The sequence below is a fragment of the Hemitrygon akajei genome, unplaced genomic scaffold, assembly GCF_048418815.1.
Source record: "Hemitrygon akajei unplaced genomic scaffold, sHemAka1.3 Scf000148, whole genome shotgun sequence".
In the NCBI taxonomy this organism is placed as follows: domain Eukaryota; kingdom Metazoa; phylum Chordata; class Chondrichthyes; order Myliobatiformes; family Dasyatidae; genus Hemitrygon; species Hemitrygon akajei.
In genome coordinates, this window is record NW_027332034.1 from 691476 (window position 1) to 711426 (window position 19951).

Here is a 19951-nt window from a genome sequence, read left to right on the forward strand (position 1 = left end):
TCTCCTCGCCGAACATCCTGGCCTCGGACCCCCACTCGGGATCCGTTCCTCACCCAGTTTACAGCATCGCGTCCTCTCCCTCTCTCTCACCCCCTCGCGGCGATCTCCCCAAAAGCCCGCCAACAATAGCTTACAGACCCAGAAGAGAGAATAACATTAATTCCAATTGGTTAACAAATGAATACAATTCCCGTTATCAGTAAATTTAACTCAAATAAGCTTCCAGCACTCCCTTGCAACAAAGAAGCATTCCTACTTTTAACAAAACTAAGAAGCATTCCTACTTTTAACAAAACTAAGAAGATTAACATACGCAGTCACAAAAAAAAAGAAAAATAAACCCTCACAAAGAAGAAACCCACTTATACTAATAAGAAACCCCCTCTACACAACGTTCTCATGGGTGCTGCCCGACCTGCTGAGTTCCTCCAGTGTGTTGTACGTGTTGCCTTTACCAGCGTTTGAATGCCGCCGATCCTTGAATGTGGAGTTAGAGATGCGGGAGAAGACAGCGCCCCACTGGCGTTTAATATTGTGGATCCGTGAAAGATAAATCAATTCTGTATCAAATCCCATGTCGCAGGTACTTACTGTCACTGCCAAACTCACAATGTACACCAGAAAGGCCACTCGGTCTATCTGCTCTCTGCCCAGGTTTCTGTTCCATATCCGTATTTTAAAAATTATCTCTCACTCTCCCTGTTGCAACTTGTCACCACTCCGTGGGAGAAGAGATTTCCCTTGAATTTCTTAGAATCAGAGAAATCTGCAGCAAATTACAGGCCCTTCGGCCCACAGCAACCAACTCTAGAAAATGCCTAGAATTACCCTACGACAGAACCCTCTATTTTCCTAAGCTCCATGTACCTATCTAAGATTCTCTTAAAAGACTCAATTGTACCCGTCTATACCACCGTTGCTGGCAGTGCAGTCCACACACCCACCACCATCTGTATAAAAAAATATATCTCTGACACCTCCATTGAACTACTTCCAAGCACCTTAACTATGCCCCCCACGTGTTAGCCATCTCAGCCCTGGGAAGAAAAAAGCCACTGACTTTTCCCACGATCAATGCCTCTCATCATCTGATACACCTGCATGAATTTCCTGCATGATTTTCCCCAGGCTAATTAACACGATGATCTCGCTGAGTATTTGACCTTCCTCAGGGCTCTGGACTAAGGTGGTTAAACTCCTATTTCCCTGCTCTTTTCAAATTTTGTGTCATTTTCACCAATTTCAAAGGACTGTGCCTCAGACAGCTGGGTTGCTGCAATGCACCTCTAAAGCCTGACAGCAGACTATCGAGTGAATCTTCAGTGGAGCAGAGTCAGAAACCAAAGAGTTACCAGCACCAATCAGGGCTTTGGAGCTCTGGAAAGAGATGGGGTCTGGAGGTTACGAGCATTAGGAGGAAGAGGAACAAGACCAGCAGGATGTGGCTATGAATGAAAGATGAGAAGCATTTGGAAACTGGTTAATTGAAAAACAAAATGGTTAATTTCTACAAAACATTGCAGGTAATCAGCAGATCAGGCAGCAAATGTGGAGAGGAATAAATGGGCAGCATTTAATCCGAGCCCCTTCAGCATGTCTAGACTGTGTACTCCTCTGCTTAGTTGCTGCATGAACTGCAGAGCTCCTCCAGCATTTTGTGTGTGTGCGTCTTTGTATTTCCAGCAACTGCAGAATCTCTTGTTTCAGATCTGCATTTGTAAGAGGATTGTACTTTGGCATCAGATACACGAAATGCATGTTGATAATGAGTGTATCGTTTATGGGAGCCGCTTTCTGCGTTAAGAAAGCTGCTGAGTTTTCTACACACACAAAAAAACTGAGATATGGACATGGAACCGAAGCTTGCAGAAATTTTTAATGGCACCATGATTACCCATAAAGCCCCGCGGTTAAAATTTCGCTGTCGTTTGAAGCACCGATCAAATGCGCAGGCGTCAGGATTGCTGCCGGCTCTGATAATTACGCATGCGCGCAGTATACAAAATGTCGGGAGGAGCGGAAAGGTAAGGGCTTTTTCGACTCTAATTGAGTGACAATTGCTGTGAGAACCGGAGACTGTGGTCCGAAAATCGGCACAGGCAGGTCTTATTCCTCTCTCTGAGCCCCACGATCTGTATACGGGCCCCGGAGAGCTTCCGGCTAATCAGGGAATGGGAGCAGATAGATCTCACAGACAGAGCTGAGCTCTAGCAATCTGAATGCAAGGATTAGGAATTCGGAAAAAGAGAACAAAATCTTTCTATCAGCTGTTGAGGAAATCACCTTTGTTCTGCCTCCAACCGCAGCAAGAGAAAATCTGCAGCGGCTGGAAATCCAAGCAACACACAAAATGCCGGAGGAATTCAACATTAGTACTCTTTTCCATAGATGCTGCCTGGGCCTGCTGAGTTCCTCCAGCATTTTGTGTGTGTTGCTTGTTCTACCTCCTCTTGCTCTGGACTTTTCTACCGGTGAGAACATGTTTTGTCCCATCTCTCTGGGTCCGTAATAATATCAAACACCTTTGTCCTGGGAAACAAGCAGCTTTAACATCACAAATGTGCCAGACTCCAATGAGACAGATTACTGCCCTTCCCTTCATATTCATTGGCATTACCATCACTGAGTTCACCACCATCAGTCATTGGGGGAGAGTTCAGGGGGAATATTTATGTAGAGTACAGAAACTGGGGATGCCTGTTTGCATTTTGGTGATGCAAAAGTTACTGGAGAATTTGCAGAGTGGGAAGAAGTGGCGTGGATATTTGGAAATCTGACTTTTTAAAGCATAGTTTAGCAAGCAAACCACATATGGACAATAATGTGAGAAAATCCTCCGTTACCCGTTCCAGGCCTGCTGCATAGGTTGTGTGAGAGTGCAGATGAACTGGATCAAACCCAGAGGAGATGAAAGTTCCTATTGACAGTGATTTGCGCAGCTGTTAGAATGAATGCCTCTCTATATAAAATTCACTGTGCACGTCTTATCACTGGGGTAAAAAATACACAGTACAAGATTTATCTGCACAGTAGTTATTACAAATTAGAGGGGAGATTATCACAAATTAGAGGGGTATTGGAGGGAAGGAGGGAGACCTCCAGTGTCCCTGATGCCCTCACCTACAAGGTGTGCATCCAGCTGCAGCTTGTAACCCTGCATTTCAATGAGCTGCAACTTGAAATGGGTGAATTCCAGATCATCCAGCAGTTGGAGGGGGGTGATAGATATGACATGAAGAGAGGTGAGTTACACCCAAGAGGCAGGACACAGGAAACTGAGTGAGAGTCAGGAAGGAAAATGAGGTTAAATAGGCATCACAGAGTACTGTAGTGGCCATCCCCCACAACAACAGGTTGAACCACTTTAGAAGCTGTTGGGGGGGAATTACCTGGCAGAGGAGTCAAATGATGAGGGGTATTGAGCGTGTGGGTGGCCAGCAGTTTTTTCCCAGGGTTGAAAATGGTTAACATGAGGGGGCATAGTTTTACGGTGCTTGGAAATAGATACCGAGGGGATGTCAGGGGTAAGTTTTTTACACAGAGAGTGGTGGGGTGCGTGGAATGTGCTGCCAGCTGTGGTTGTTGAAGGCAGATACAACATGGTCTTTCAGCAGCCTCTTAGATAGGGTACATGTAGCTTAGAAAAATAGAGGGTGTGTGCTGGGGAAATTCTGGGCAGTTTACTAGAGTAGGGTCACATGATTGGCACAACATTTTAGTCGGAATGGCCTGGGAATTGCTGTAGATTTCTACGTTCCATTTTGAACAGTGAAGTAACTTCTCTTCTTTAAACTCTACCGGGTCCACAATTTTAATGCCGCTTTTCCACACTCCCATAGACCCTTTGTCCATCTCCTGAGTAAATAGAGAATGGAAAAATATTTAAGATCTCCCCCATCTGCTTTGTTTCCACACGTGGATTGCCATTCCGGTCTTCAGAGGACCAACATTGTGCCTTGCAATCCCTTTTGCTCTTAATCTCTCTCTAGAATCCCTGAGGATTATCCTTCACCTTTTCTGTGACAGCGACCTCATGCCATCCTTTAGCCATCCTGATTGATTTCTTATGTGTTTTCTTGCATTTCTTATACTCCGTAAGAAACTGACTGCCTATCCCTGTTATGCATTTCCATTTTGTGCTTTACCAGGGTCTCAATATCTCTTGAAATCCATGGTTCCCTACAGTTTCTATCTTTACCTTTTTATTCTGACATACCCGCTCTGTACTTTCAAAATTTTGGTTTGAAGGCCTCCCATTTACCAAGCACACCTTTGCCATAAAACAGCCTGTCCCAGTCCACAGTTGCCAGATCCTAGTGTTGATTCCAGGTGTTGATCCATGCCCCTGAACACATCCACCTTTCCTACACTGCTCCTTCCATTGAAATATACAGGGCTCAGCATATTCACTGCACCATGCTCAACTTTTTCTTTCCTGACTTTGTCTGAGGCCTGAACATCTGTCTCCACAACCTCTCTATTATCTGTTCTGTTATTCAGGCTCCCATTCCCCCCTGCTACTTTAGGTTAATCCTCCTTACCCCCACCTCCCAGCATGCACCTCAAAGCATCACCCCTCTTGGCTTTCCTCTCCCAGATCAATAAAAAGGAGGTGCATACCAGGTACAGGCAGATAGGAACAAATGGGGGTACTTATGAAATACAGGAAATTCAAGTGAACACTTATGAAAGAAATAAAAGAAGGCATGAGGTTGCCCCAGCAGACAAGGTGAAGGAGAAATCCTCAGGGATTCTGCTGATATGTTAAGAGCCAAAATGATTGCATGGGAAAAACTTAATTCTCTGGAAGATCAGAATGGTAATCCATAAGAAGGGATAACATAGACCGGGGAGATTTTTTTTTGCATCCGTATTTAATCAAGAGCTGAAACACAGAGTCTACAGAAGTGAGGCAAAGCCTGCATCAACTTCATGGACCCTGTACAGATTACAGAGGTGGAGGGATTTGCTGTCTTGAGGCAAATTAGTGTGGATCAATCCCCAGGGCCTGACAAGTTGTTCACTAGGACCCTGCGGAAGACAAGTGCAGAAATTATCGGGGCCTAAGCACAGATATTTAAATCATCCTTAGTGACAGGTGAGGTTACTGGAGGATTGGAGGACAGACAATGTTGTTCTGCTGTTCAAGAAAGGCTGTAAAAATAAACTAGGAAGTTATACGTTGGTGAGCTTGACATCAGTACTGGGAAAGTTATTGGAATGTGTGTGCAGGAACCAAGTATATACTGTAAGTATTTGGATAGGTGTGGACTGATAAAGGATAGACAGCATGGCTCTCACCAATCTTAGAGAGTCTCTCGAGGAAGTTATCAGGAAAGTGGATGAAGGCAAGGCAGAGGATGTTGTCCACATGGACTTTAGCAAGGCACTTGACAAAGTCTCATATGGGAGGTTGGTCAAGAAGGTTCAGTCACCTCAGCATTCAAGATGAGACAGTAAATTGGATGAGACACTGTCTTTGGGAGAAGCCAGAGTGTGGGTAGCAGATGGTTGCCTCTCTGACTGGAAGCCTCTGTCTAGTGGTTGCCACAGGGATCAGTGCTGGATCTGTTGTTGTTTGTCATCTACATCAGTAATCTGGATGATAGTGTGGTTAACTGGATCAGCAAATTTGTGGATGACAACAAGACTGGGGGGTTCAGCGGACTGCAAATAAGGACTATCATGGGTTGCAGTGTGATCTGGACCAGGTGGAAAAATGGTTTGAGAAATGGAAAATGGAATTTAATGCAGACCAGTGTGAGTTGTTGCACTTTGGTATGAGCTACCAAGGGAGGTCTTTCACAGTGACTGGTCCGGCACGGAGTGTTGTAGAAGAAAGGGACCTGGGAATACAAGTCCTTAATTCACTGAAAGTGGTATCACAGTTAGATAGAGATGGAAGGAAAGATTTTAGTTCATTGGCCTGCATGAACCATATACTGACAATAGATGGTTGACTTGTAGAAGACATTGGTGAGGCCTTATTTGGAGTATTCTGTGCAGTTTTGGTCACCTACCTACAGGAAAGATGTAAAAGAAGTTCAGAGATTTCAGACAAAATTCACAAGGATGTTTGCCATGTCTGGAGGACTTGGATTATAAGGAAAGATTGAACAAATCAGGACTTTATTCCTTGGAATGTAGAAGATTGAGGGGGAGATTTGATTGTGATAGAGGGGCATAGATAGGTTTAAATGCAAGCTGGCTTTCTCCACTGAGATGGGGGTGGAACTACAACCAGAGGCCATGGGTTAAGGGTGTGAAAGGTGAAACGTTAAGGGGAACATGAGGGGAAACTTCTTCACACAGACGGTCATCCGGGTGTGGAATGAGAGCAGCCAGCACAAGTGATGCATGCAAACACAATTTCAACATTTAAGAGGTTCGTGCAGGTACCTGGATGGTAAGGGTTTGGGAGTGGGCAATTTAAATAGTTCTGCATAAACTAGATGGCCCAAAGGGCCTGTTTCTGTGCTGTAATTTTCTATGACTGTGACAAGAACCTGAAATAATACAAAAATTCACTCTAAATCCTTTTAACCGACGTGCGGACCAACCATTCATCTCAGCAGGAATTTTTTATATGGTGTTAAAACTGTGGCACTTTAAGTTAATAATACATAAAAGAAAATCCCAGATGCACGTCAAGAAAGACCATTTGTGTGAGACTGTTTTTGTTACTGTGGGGCCAGGCACCCATGCAGTTCAGCAGGAGGGGGGAATAATACCAATGGAGAGAGTCAAACTGAGTGAGGGTTCAAATTGGAGATGGCCAAAATGCCCCATTCTTATAGAGACAGGAAGAGCATCAGAGAATTGATGGTCATTCCAGATACCAGCACTCTGCCCAGTCAGGAGATGATATCTCTGTCCAGCTTGGGTTGAACCTCACTGTAACAGTGTGATACCAGATCAAACCTTGGCAACTCAAGTAATTTCAACTGAAATATTGTCCTAAACCCATTGATGGATTTTGCAAATCTTTTTACAGGTTAAAAACGAGAAGGAATTTGTCTCCAGGAAGCTCAAACATGACACACCAATTTTGCTGTTTCTGTCTAGGTATTTAAGAAGTGGAGCAAGGGATTCAATCGACCATCCTTCCTGCTCAGACAGTGGGGATGGATTCACTCGGTTAACTGACCAACTGGCACACCCGTCATTTTACACAGGAGAAAGGCCGTTCACCTTCTCAGACAGTGGGAATGGATTCACTCGGTCATCTCAACTGAAGGTACATCAGCAAGTTCACACTGGGCAAGGCCATTCACCTGTTCTGTGCGTGAGAAAGGATTCATTCAGTTTTCCCACTGTGGACACACCAGTCAGGTCACACCAGGCAGAGGCTTGTCATCTGCTGAATTTCTGGGAAAAGATTCACTCAGTCATCTGACCTAATGGCTCACCAGCGAGTTCAAACCAGGGAGCGGCCATTCACTTGCTCAGTCTGTGGGAAGAGATTTATTAAATCATCACACCTGCTGAGTCATCAGCGAGTTCACACTGGGGAGAAGCCGTTCACCTGCTCAGAATGTGGGAAGAGATTCACTGAGTTATCCAACCTACAGAATCATCAGCGAGTTCACACTGGGGAGAAGCCATTCACCTGCTCAGAATGTGGGAAGGGATTCAGTCAGTCATCCCACCTGCAGAGACACCAGCGAGTTCACACTGGGGAGAAACCGTTCACCTGCTCAGACTGTGGGAAGAGCTTCACTCACTTATGCAACTTACAGAATCATCAGCCAGTTCACAATGGGGAGAGGCCGTTCACCTGCTCAGAATGTGGGAAGGGATTTACTCAGTCATCCAGCCTACTGAGTCATCAGCGAGTTCACACAGGGGAGAGGCCGTTCACCTGCTCAGAATGTGGGAAGGGATTCACTCAGTCATCCCACCTGCAGAGACATCAGCGAGTTCACACTGGGGAGAAGCCATTCACCTGCTCAGTCTGTGGGAAGGGATTCACTGATTCATCCACCCGGCAGAAACATCAGCGAGTTCACACTGGGGAGAAGTTGTTCACCTGCTCAGAATGTGGGAAGGGATTCACAGATTCATCCTGCCTACTGGTACATCAGCGAGTTCACACTGGGGAGAAGCCATTCACCTGCTCAGAATGTGGGAAGGGATTCACTCAGTCATCCCACCTGCAGAGACATCAGCGAGTTCACACTGGGGAGAGGCCGTTCACCTGCTCAGAATGTGGGAAGGGATTCACTCAATCTTCCACCCTACAGGCACACCAGCGAATTCACACTGGGGAGAAGCCATTCACTTGCTCAGTCTGTGGGAAACGATTCAGTCTGTCATTCCAACTACTGAAACACCAGCGAGTTCACACAGGGGAAAGGCCGTTCGCCTGCTCAAAATGTGGGAAGAGATTCACTGGATCATCCAACCTACAGAGACATCAGCAAGTTCACACTGGGGAGAAGCCGTTCACTTGCTCAGTCTGTGGGAAGGGATTCACTCAGTCGTCCCAACTACTTGCTCACCAGTCAGTTCACAGTGGGGACGGGCCGTTGTTATGAATCCCTGGGTTGCGTTTGCTTTGGACTGTCATTTTAAGAGAGAGCGAGAGAGATTAAGAAGGTGAATCAGTCTGACTTGCAGCTTGTTTACATTGCTCGCAGCTTGTTTAGATTTAACTGAGGACACAGACTCTCAGAGACAGATGGAGACGAAGGAGGCAAAATCGAAGGATTGAAACTAGGGAACTAGTGGCCAAGCGTCACTGTTTGGAAATTTCCTATGCCCACAAGGGTGGGTTAATTATCGATTCACCGTACATTGAATGTGTAGTTGTCACCTCGTTTGATCCATAGGAGTAGATCTGATTTGGGGTGTCCTGTGAAGACCACTGATGTGTTAACCCTTGCCTGGGTGTGGTGTGGTAATTCACTTGAAGACGATACACCTTGTGACAAGTCACTTTCGGTGATAAATCGTATGTGGGTTTGGAACGACGACAAAAAAAATCTACAGAGACTGTTCTCTCGTTTTACTACCATGGAACCTGTGGAATTCGACATAATTGCCTTCTCTCAACATTTTCCTTGGATTACAAATATCTCTCTCATCACCTATTCCATGGATGAACTGAACTTTCATACTTTACCATCCCAAGACTCCAAGCCTTGTTTCCCCCGAGCTCAATAGTTTGGGAGTTTTATTTAAACACACATATACACATAACACTGTTAGCTTTTGTTTATCTTGCTTAAGTTACTATATTACAAGTAGATTCTAATAAAGATAGTTTTAGCATCAAAAACAGACTCCAGTTATAGTCTGTTGCTGCTGGTTCATTTCTAAAACGTTACGATTCGTAACAAAATTGGGGCCTGCATCCAGTATATGAACAGATTTGGGGGCGTATTCATTAATTATCAATTTCATCCCTTTTCATTTCTTTGTGTGTGGAAAATCAGCAGCAATGGATGCTGATAGATGTCTGTAAGCACCAACCTCTGAGGCATTAGAGGATGCCAGAAGGATTGAGTTGTTGAGCTTTGCTAGAAGTTTAAAACTTGCTAAGGTGAAATTGACAATGAGGAGGGCACAGAGGCAGAGGATAATAGCTGAACATTATGTATCTGAGGGTGTGTTTAAAGTGGAGGAGTTGGAGGTGTTTCCTGAAAGTAAACCTAGTGAGCTTGAGCTCCAGTACAACTGAGAAAAATTAAAGCTGGAGGCTGCGGAAAGGCAGAGGCAGTTTGAGGCCAGAGAGGCAGAAAAACAGAGAGAAGAGGCAGAAAAATAGAGGGAGGAAACAGAAAGACAGAGGCTGTTTGAGCTGGAAAAGATAAAGAGGTTGCAGCAAAGGGGTCTAGCGTTAGTCTCTGGTGATAAATTTGAGGGCAGTTGGGAAGTTAATTTGGTCCCTCCATTTGACAAGGCAGAGATTGATAAATACTTTCAGCATTTTGAGAAGGTTGCTCAGAGTTTAAAGTGGCCAGAAGAGGTTTGGCCTATTCTTTTACAAAGTGTAATTAAGGGGAAGGCTCAGCAAGCCTATTCTGTTTTGTCAGTTGATTAAGCAGATGATTATGTCATAGTGAAACAGGCTGTGCTCAAAGCTTACGATTTGGTCCCAGAATCATACAGGCAAAAGTTTAGAAATTTGAGGAAATCTGTGAACCAGACTTTTGTGGAATTTGCTTATGAGAAGTTTGTGTGTTTTGACCGCTGGTACACATATAAAAATGTGAATGATGATTTTAACAGCTTGAAAGAATTGGTTTTAATTGAAGAATTCTAAAGGTGCATCCCTGATTACATAAAGACATATTTAGATGAAAAGGATGCTGCCACTTTGCAGGAGTCTGCTAGATTAGCAGATGAGTTTGCTCTAACTGATAAGGTTAAGTTTATCCCGAATAAGAGCTTCCAAAAGAGTAGCAGGGATCACCAGGGTAAACCAGAAATTAAAGCTGGGACTAGTGACAAGAGTAAGGATGAAGGGAAACAGTTGAAGGAGAAATATTCTGGTCTTACTTGTTACTATTGTAAGAAAGCTGGTCATGTGATGGCTAATTGTTCTGTCCTGAAGAAGAAAAAGGAAAAGGAGGCAGTCCCAAATGCCTGTGTTCTGTATGTTGAAGCACCTGTAAACCCACAGGGTCTTGAAAATTCTATTGAAGCTCAGTTAAGGTCTGAGAGGTCTGACCGAGTTAAGAAGGGATTGGATCATTTTATGTCAGATGGATTTTTATTAGTAAAGGAAGGGTGAACCCCAGTTCCAGTGAAAATTCTTCGAGATACTGTGGCTTCTCAGTCACTTATATTAGACAGTGTTCTAAAGTTTGGTAATGAGACTAACACTGGTGAGGTAAATCTTATTAAAGGCATTGGGCGTGGCATGCTTTCTGTGCCATTGCACAAGGTAACTTTACAGTCAGGGTTGGTCTGTACACCTTGATTCTGATACCCCTGATAGCCAAAATCGGGATTCAGGTTATGATGACTTGTCAGGGACTTTTCTGCTTTCATTGTTTCAACAGGATTCAGGTCGTAAGTCTGATGAGAAAGGTTTATCCCTGTCTAGGAAGGAGTTTATAGCAGAACAGAACCGAGACCCTGAGATTGAAGCTTTAAAAGAAACAGCTCTCTCAGATGATGAGATTAAGAAAGTGCCAGCAGGGTATTATCTCAAGGATGGTGTGTTAATGCGGAAGTGGAGGCCACCTACTATACCAGCGAGTGAGGAATGGGCAATTGTTCACCAAGTTGTAGTTCCTTAAGTTTATAGGACTGAAATTTTAACTTTGGCCCACAGTATGCTCTTAGGTGGCCATTTTGGAGTGAATAAAACGGTAAACAGGATTACGAAATAATTCTACTGGCCTAATCTGAGGAAAGATGTTGTGAGCTTTTGCAGAACCTGTCACACTTGTCAAGTTGTGGGTAAACCTAATTAGGTCACCCCAGTGCCCCACTGTGGTCTATACCTGCATTCGGTGAACCCTTTTCAAAATTTATGGTGGATTGTGTTGACCCATTGCCAAAGACTAAAGCTGGCCATCAGTATTTGCTAACTATTATGTGTACTGCATCCAGATTCCCAGAGGCAATAACTCTCAGAAATATTAAAGCTAAAACTGTGGCGAAGGCTCTTACCAAGTTTTCTACATTTTCTGGTTTGCCTAAAGAAATCCAGTCTGATCAAGGACGTGAATTTACATCTGGATTATTCCAGCAGGTAGTTTATGAACTGGGAGCTGAACAAATTACATCGTCTGCATACCATCCAGAATCACAAGGGGCTTTAGAAAAATTTCATGCTAGATAGATAGATAGATACTTTATTCATCCCCATGGGGAAATTCAACATTTTTTTCCAATGTCCCATACACTTGTTGTAGCAAAACTAATTACATACAATACTTAACTCAGTAAAAATATGATATGCATCTAAATCACTCTCTCAAAAAGCATTAATAATAGCTTTTAAAAAGTTCTTAAGTAGTTTACTTAAATACATTGAGTCCTAACCCTGGCACTTTAACATATCTTACTCCTGGCGGTTGAATTGTAAAGCCGAATGGCATTGGGGAGTATTGATCTCTTCATCCTGTCTGAGGAGCATTGCATCGATAGCATTCTACCCTCAAAACAATGATCATGACATTAAAATGTTGAAAATGGAAAAGACTGGGATGAAGGTATACAATTGCTTTTGTTTGCTGTAAGAGAGTCGGTACAGAGATCACTGGGCTTTAGTCCATTTGAAGTTGTATTTGGTCAGAGAGTGAGGGGACCTTTGATCTTGTTAAAGGAACAGTGGGATGTACATGTTAACTTGTTAGACTATGTTTTGAAGTTCAGAAATAAACTACACCAAGCCTGTAGTCTAGCGAGACAAAACCTAAAGATTTCTCAAAACAAAATGAAGTGTTGGTTTGATAAGCGGGCTTGAGAAAGAAAATACCAGGTGGGAGATAAGGTGCTTGCCTTATCTCCAATATTGATGAATCCACTTCAGGCGAAGTTCAATAGACCACATGAAATAGTCTCTCAAATTAATGATGTGAATTATGTTATTAAAGCGCCCGACTGACGTAAACTAACACAGGTGTTACACATAAATATGATAAAGCCTTATTTTGACAAGCAGGCACCGTCTGTGAGTGTTGTTGTCAAAACATATGAATATGGTAACCCTGAGATTGAAACAGTTGACTCGTCTGAGACTTTTCACAAGCCAAACATGGTCCCAGTTAGACTAATGAAGTCGGTTGTTCCAGAAAACATTGCTAACAAGTTGTCTCATCTGCAGCCAAAGCAACAACAACAGCTGAAGGAATTAATTCTGAAGTTTAAGGATTTATTTCCCGATGTTCCCAAGCAAACCGCGGTTGCAGTACATGACGTAGATATCGGTCAAGCCAAACCGATGAAACAACACCCATATTGCATGAACGTAGAAAAATGTAAATTGGCTGAGCAAGTGTTGTAAGTGGGGAAACAGATTCGATATGTCTCAGAAGCAAGGACTTTGGACAGAAAATAATTTTATTTACAAAAGGCAAACGTGGGAAAACGGCAACAGAAGCAACAGGCACATGCGCACAATTTACAGCAGTCGTGGGGAAAGTCGGTTCGGCAATAAAACACACACGGACAATTACTAACGAACGTGGGGAAATCGCCTGGGAACAAAATACACGCGCGCAGACCCGCAAACACACAAGGGAAAATTATATACGATATCCGCCAGCCCTTGACCCTGTGCGGGCACAGCTCTGTGTTATTAAAGACAGCAATCAACGCTCCCATCCTATTCAATGCACAGCTCACTAACAATTCCTCCAGCGCCGTTCCACGGTTCTCAGCCTGGAGTGAAGCAGGGTGGTCCCTTGAAGATGGCAAAGGGAAAGCACACGTGGCACCCTTTATAGTGCACAGGGATGGAGGGTCCAGCCCAGGTAATCTACAGAGGGGCAAAGGCTCCGTGCCAGCAGAGTTAATCCGATTACAAAGGCCAATTGCTCGAGGCCAAATCCAGGGCTAATTAAAGGGGCCAGTGATGAGGTGTGTATTTGGCAGGTGGCGTGCCTTCCGACCAGGTAGTGGGTAGTGTTGTCACGTGACAGTCACGACCCCCTCCAATACAGTCTACCCCTCGGATCCACGCCACTCGCCAAGCATTACATGTAACAGAGTGAGAAGGAAAGTAATATATCTTAATGGAAGTCTTACACTTAACTATTTCTAAGGTTAACGCTGTATGTGTCTATACAGAGCTAAAGAAAGGCAGACGTGCTCTGAATGGTTTGGCAAGCACAGCATAACATACACACAGCGATGATAAGGAGAGGTAAAACGTAGAGAGAAAAAGCAATTACGGGGAATTTCACGGGTTCCACGGTGGTAATTAATAAATATCAGTGGTGGAAGATCCTCCGTCGAGCCGTTCCAAATCCACACACGAATTACCACCAGAGTGATCTGTCACAGGGATGCCGTCTTCAAGGGGTTACCACATCACACACCCAGGCAAGGGGTAACTTCGAGTGGTCCCACAGGACATTCCCAGATCCACTCCTTTGGATTATACGGAGTGACAGCCACACATCCGATGTGCACCGGATCGATGATCACCCCACCCTTGTGGGTATAGCAGAGTTCCAAATCCCCAGCTTTGACAAGCTGGAACTGCTGCCTTTTCCAGGTTCGCTCCTCTCTCTCCTCTTCCGACTCCTGATGGTGACTGTCTGTGTCCTTGTTTTAAAGGTAAACAAGCTGCGAGTCGGTCAGTGAACAACATCATCGTCCTGCCTCACTGAAGCGCTCTGTTAAAGTGACAGTCCACAGTAAACGAAACCTGCGAGTTCGTAACAGCGCATTGATGGGCGAGGAGGGGTCAAACCTTCACTGGCAGGTGACGTGCCTTCCGACCGGGTAGTGGGCAGTGCTGTCACGTGTTTGTCACGACCCCTCCGATGCACTAGGTCAAGCAATGTTCTCTCAAACCGCTCAGTCTCAGACATAAAAACAATCATCCCTGTCTTTCCCTCCAGGCGACCAAGAACGCTCGGAGTCAGCTTTCCTCCAGCAGCTGGTTCTTACAGCGCCAGTGCCTGGATCCCAGCTCAGAGAAGAAGAAGAAGAAGAAGAAGAAGAAGAAGAAGAAGAAGAAGAAGAAGAAGAAGAAGAAGAAGAAGAAGAAGAAGAAGAAGAAGAAGAAGAAGAAGAAGAAGAAGAAGAAGAAGAAGAAGAAGAAGAAGAAGAAGAAGAAGAAGAAGAAGAAGAAGAAGAAGAAGAAGAAGAAGAAGAAGAAGAAGAAGAAGAAGAAGAAGAAGAAGAAGAAGAAGAAGAAGAAGAAGAAGAAGAAGAAGAAGAAGAAGAAGAAGAAGGTCCTTAACTCCTGGTGGAGTCATCGGGCGCCGTCATGACAAGCTTTTTGCTCCGATCTTTCCGGAGATTGCTCATGGCGTTTCTGTGGCATTCTCCAGTTTTATTTTTACGAGGTCGAGTTGCCAGCTCGACGCTCAACCGAGCACGGATGGAAAGCGTGCAAGGGAGCCGGCTGGCTTTGAACTCGGGACCCTTCGCTCCGGAGTCCGGCGCTGATACCGCGACGCCTCAGAGTGCAGAGGGGAAATTCCATCCACACAAGGTGATGGTTCGAAGACGACATTGCCGCATGCAGTTTGCCGTCGCGGGGGAGCTGTACGCTTGAGAGACACAGAGGCGGTCTATTCGGGAATCTCCACCTCTAGACCTTCTCGAGAAGGCTCCAGAGTCAGGATGTAAATCCCGCCAGGCGTCCACCAAGTCAAAGGGGCCGATTAACTCCTTCAGCTTCTTTGCCGACGGTGTGTCGCGCTGGAGACTGCAGAGGTTCCCCACCTCGAAGGTACATTTGAAGTCCCCACCCCCAGGATCCATGGAGCTCAGTAGAGTGGACAGCTGACGGAATAGGGAACAGGCGCGTCTGCATCACCCCGCCCCTCAGGGCATACACGTTGATGAAATGCAGAGGTTCACCATCCAGGCGCACAGCCAGATGGAGCAGGCGGCCGGGCTCGACATCCTGAGCTTTTACCATTTCCGGCTGGAAGGTCGAGGCCAACAGGATCGCCACCCCGCTAGAGCTGGAGCTGAGGAGGCTCATGTATACCCCTCCCTGCCACTCCAGGAGCCAAGCGGACTCGACCCCCGGGGTGTTATGGGTTCCCTACAGGTCATCCACCACATATCTCCCATCGCTGAAGACTGCGAGATTGTTTTCTCTGCGGAGAGAACCATTGCTACCATTAAAATTTAGACCAGCTACAGTGAGCTTCATGTCGGGAGTACACTAGGCCTCAGCACCAGTACCCTTCCCAGTGAGAGCGGAGGCGCCCTCAACCACACTATCCCGGAAAAAAAAAGCAAGAATGCTGTTTGCTTTCCAGCCCGAGCGGTGCCAGCGTCACCCTGTGACCCACCGTCTCCCGAAGGAGCAAGGCTGCTTTCCACCCTGATGTCCCTCACCAGGTCATCCAGGAAGGATTTCAGCTGCCGCCTGTCATTCCCCGACACAGCATTCCTCTTCCCCTTCCCCTTCCGTCTGAGGATGACCCGCAGGGACTTCACCAGCCTCGGCACGCTAGGCCAGCGAAGCGAGGCTAGTTTAGGCCGATGCTTTGCACCCTCAGAGGTGAGAATGAACTCTCCCATTTCCTCCACAGGTATCAATGGGGATTTCTCTGGAGGGGTGAGGATGTCCATTGTCTCACTCCGCCGCCTCACTACAAATAGATTCCGCCGTCTTCATCCCCGTGTGTTCGAATAGACGGCTGCACTTGTAACCCACACTGCACAGCGGGTACCTCACTCATACCTTCCCGCTCCACCGGCGTATCAGTCTTATCCACAGTTACGACAATGGAGGGATCATCCCCAGGGTCTCCTTGCTAGTCGTTATTTGATGGGGTCGGCATGCAGAGTATATCACCCTCCCCAGGAGGCAGGTATGAGGTGGATCTCAGCAGCTCAGGTCCTAGGGATCCACCGGCAGCCCGATTATGAGAGTGAGAGAGCTTGGTCTCCTCTCTGCTCTTACTGTTTAATACACTTGCCCCCAGGGAATCGCTTACTACTAAGTCCTGGGTGGAGGGCTTCAGGGCTGTCTCGATTGCGCAAAAGCTGCGGAGGCTCATGTAGACCGCTCTCTGTCACTCCAGGAGCCAAGCAGACTCGTCTCCCGGGGTGGTATGTGTTCCCTACAGGACATTCACAACATATTTCCCATCCCTGAACACTGCCAGAGTGTTTTATCTTCGGAGAGAACCCCAGCTACCATTAAAATTTAGCCTAGCTACAGTGAGTGTCATGTCGGGAGTAGACTAGGCCTCAGCACCAGTAACCTTCCCACTGAGAGCGGTGTCACCCTCAGCCGCGCTATCCCGAAGAAAACCAAGAATATTCTTCGCTTTCCGGGACCGACTGCTACCATCACTACCCTGTGACCCACCATCTCCCGAAGGAGCGAGGCTGCTTTCCACTCTGATGTCCCTCACCAGGTCATCCAGGGAGGATTTCGGCTGTCGTCTGTCATTCCCCGACACAGCATTCCTCTTCACCTTCCCCTTCCGTCCGACGATGACTCACAGGGACTTCACCAGCCTCGGCATGCTAGGACAGCGAAGCGAGGTTAGTTTAGGCCGATGCTTTGCACCCTCAGAGGTGAGAATGAATTCTCTTATCTCCTCCACATATATCAATGGGGATTTCTCAGGAGGGGTGAGGATTTCTATTATCTCGCTATCAAAAGAGTCTCCCTCCAACCCCTCACTGCAGATAGTTCCCCCATCTTCCTCCTCATGTGTTCTAATAGACGGCTGCACTTGTGACCCACACTGCGCAGCGGGCACCTCCCTCATACCTTCCCGCTCCACCGTCGCATCAGTCTTATCCACAGTTACGACGATGGAGGGAAAATCCCCAGGGACTCCCTGCAGGCCATTATTTGATGGGGTCGGCATGCAGGTTATATCATCCTCCCCAGGAGAGAAGTATGAAGGGGACCCCAGCACCTCTGATCCAAGGGATTCACCGGCAGCCTGATGCTGACAGTGAGAGAGCTTGGTCTCCTCTCCGCTCATACTGTTTAATACACTTGCCTCCAGGGAGGCGCATTCTGCTTAGTCCTGGGTGGAGGGCTCCAGGTCTGTTTTAGTTGTGCAAACAGGCCTAGCACTAGCTTCCTGCACAACCGCACCACCTACCACAGGACTGGTGGCTACATCTGGGGATTCAGGGTTAGACCCAACCTCTACCCGGATTCCCACCCTTTCCTGGGAATCCCCCGCATCTACATTCCCTACCCTCTTGGGGGAAGATACCCTTCACTTCAAGCGGGAGGCGCACACAGGTACAGGATTCACCAATGGGGCGGTACTCTCCGCTTCCAACTGCGCACTTCCCCGAGCCTCCCGCTCCACTTCAGGGCAAATAGGCGGGAGCTCTGCTGTCTCGGGGGCCGACTTCTTCATGTGTTTGGATTTCTTCTTTGCTTTCTTTCTCAGCACAAGCTCCTCCCCGTCCCTCGCCTGAACCTCCCTGTACGTAGCCTCAGGATCACCCGCCTGAACCACGGGGCAGGAGCAGGGACTGAAACAGACGTAGGAATAGGAGCAGGAAGCAGGAGTCGGCTCAGGTGCAGGCACAGGAATAGGATCGGGGCAGAGGTAGCTGGGGCATTGGTGCCCGAAGTGGACACCCTAGGGTTTCGGGTACTAGGACAGTCCCTCCGAAAGTGCCCCACCTCCCCGCACGCTTGGCACCGTGGGTGCTGAAAGTTCCAATACACCTGATAGTCTACCCCCTCAATAACCCGGACAGTAAACCGGCCCTCAACGTCGTCCTCCATTTCCAGCTGCATGAACACCTGATGCCGGAAAGAGATTACGTTACGGAGGGTGTGTCTTTTAAATTTGTGTCTGATGTCAGTTATCTCTGACCTTACTTGTCCCAGGAAGCAGGACCTCGTTGGGGATGAAAGGCTCAACGTGTCCGAAGACAATTCGCTGCGTGGAAATGTCACCAGCTCCATCTTTAAAAGGATGTTTTCCACCGTGATCCCCCCAACTAAGATCCCGGTGTACTAACTCATCATTCTCTAGAATCAGGGGTGTCAAACTCATTTCAGGTCACGGGCCGGATTGAGCAAAATGCAGCTTCATGCGGGCCGGATCAGTCGGACGCGTGCGAACGCAGCTTTCGTTGCCTCCGTTTTTTCAGCCTGCTCTCATGTGTCTCAGTCTCTGCTATAACTACAAAGTGTTTCACTTTACAAATTCCGTTTCTTATGAAGAAGACTGCCGAATAAACACTAAAAACCCTGAAAACCTGGTACCTGAAAAAACTCAGCATTAGCCATATCATACGCCATAGGCGCTTCGATTACTGGGGCCAGCTTTAATAGTAATTAGATATTATCTCGCGGGCCAAAGATAATTCCACCGCGGGCCGGATTTGGCCTGCGGGCCTTGAGTTTGACATATATGCTCTAGATAAAACACTGCCTACCCGAACTCATTCTCTGTGGCCAAAATACCACCTTTCCCAAACAAGTCCTCCATAGTCACCACATATTTTTTGCAGAGTGGTTCTAAGATTCAAAATACACTGCACCCGCGTTCTCCTTTCACCGACCAAAACAGGGCGTTGTCCGAGGCTGGAGATGCAGCCGCCTTTGTCTAACTCCCCGAAGGCCTGGAACTCCGTGGAGAACGGCCCGGCATGTATATGTCCAAATCTAGAGATAGACGGATGTGCCGGTTATAAGTCCTGGAACGAGTTGAGTAACTGGCCGGAAAAGTTTGTACTTGACAGTACCTTGTTGGCTCGGCGCCAGAAATTCCAACGCCAGGAAAGGCTCCGTCGGTCCTGCAAACCTTCCAGGCCGTGAGACGTCGAGACTTCTCAACAGATGCTCCGGCTCCTACACCGAACGAGAATCACGACGATAAAAGAGGAGGGACGTTGTCCCGATGTTAATGGGAGAACAATGGCGTTTGTCTCCGGTGTTTGGAGCAAACCGGTCTCCTGGCGAATTGCCAGCAGCTGCAGCTGGGAGCCAGGCATTTAGCAGCCGTCAACGAACCCAGTCCAAACTGGCAGAAAAACTCCAAACGAAAAGCTTCCACACTAAAACAGCCGCTCACACACATGTCCAAGAGACAATTCGAACCAACTCCAAAGTTTCTCACGAACTTAATACAGCAGATTTTCCTCGATTTCTCCCAGCTCATTCAGAACAGCTCCACGCTGTGTCTGACCCTGGGAGTGTGTGTTGGGATGATGTGGAGGGAGATTCACTCTGTGTCCGACCCCAGGAGTGTGTGATGGGACGGTGTGGAGGGAGATTCACTCTGTGTCTGACACAGGAATTGTGCGATGGGACAGTCTGGAGGGAGATTTTCTCAATGTCTGACCTGCGATTGTGTTATTA

At 46.7% G+C, this 19951-nt stretch overlaps 2 protein-coding genes across 4 annotated transcripts in view; one reads left to right on the forward strand and one right to left on the reverse strand.

Moving 5' to 3' along the window:
• LOC140723932 (uncharacterized) overlaps positions 1–19951 on the reverse strand; it is a 522919-nt gene that overhangs the window by 45458 nt on the left and 457510 nt on the right. The window lies entirely within an intron of this gene.
• LOC140723938 (uncharacterized) lies at positions 7575–9247 on the forward strand (the record flags this gene model as incomplete). Its single annotated transcript, XM_073038484.1, has 1 exon — positions 7575–9247. A coding segment is annotated over one exon (963 nt), but the record flags the coding sequence as incomplete, so codon positions are not given.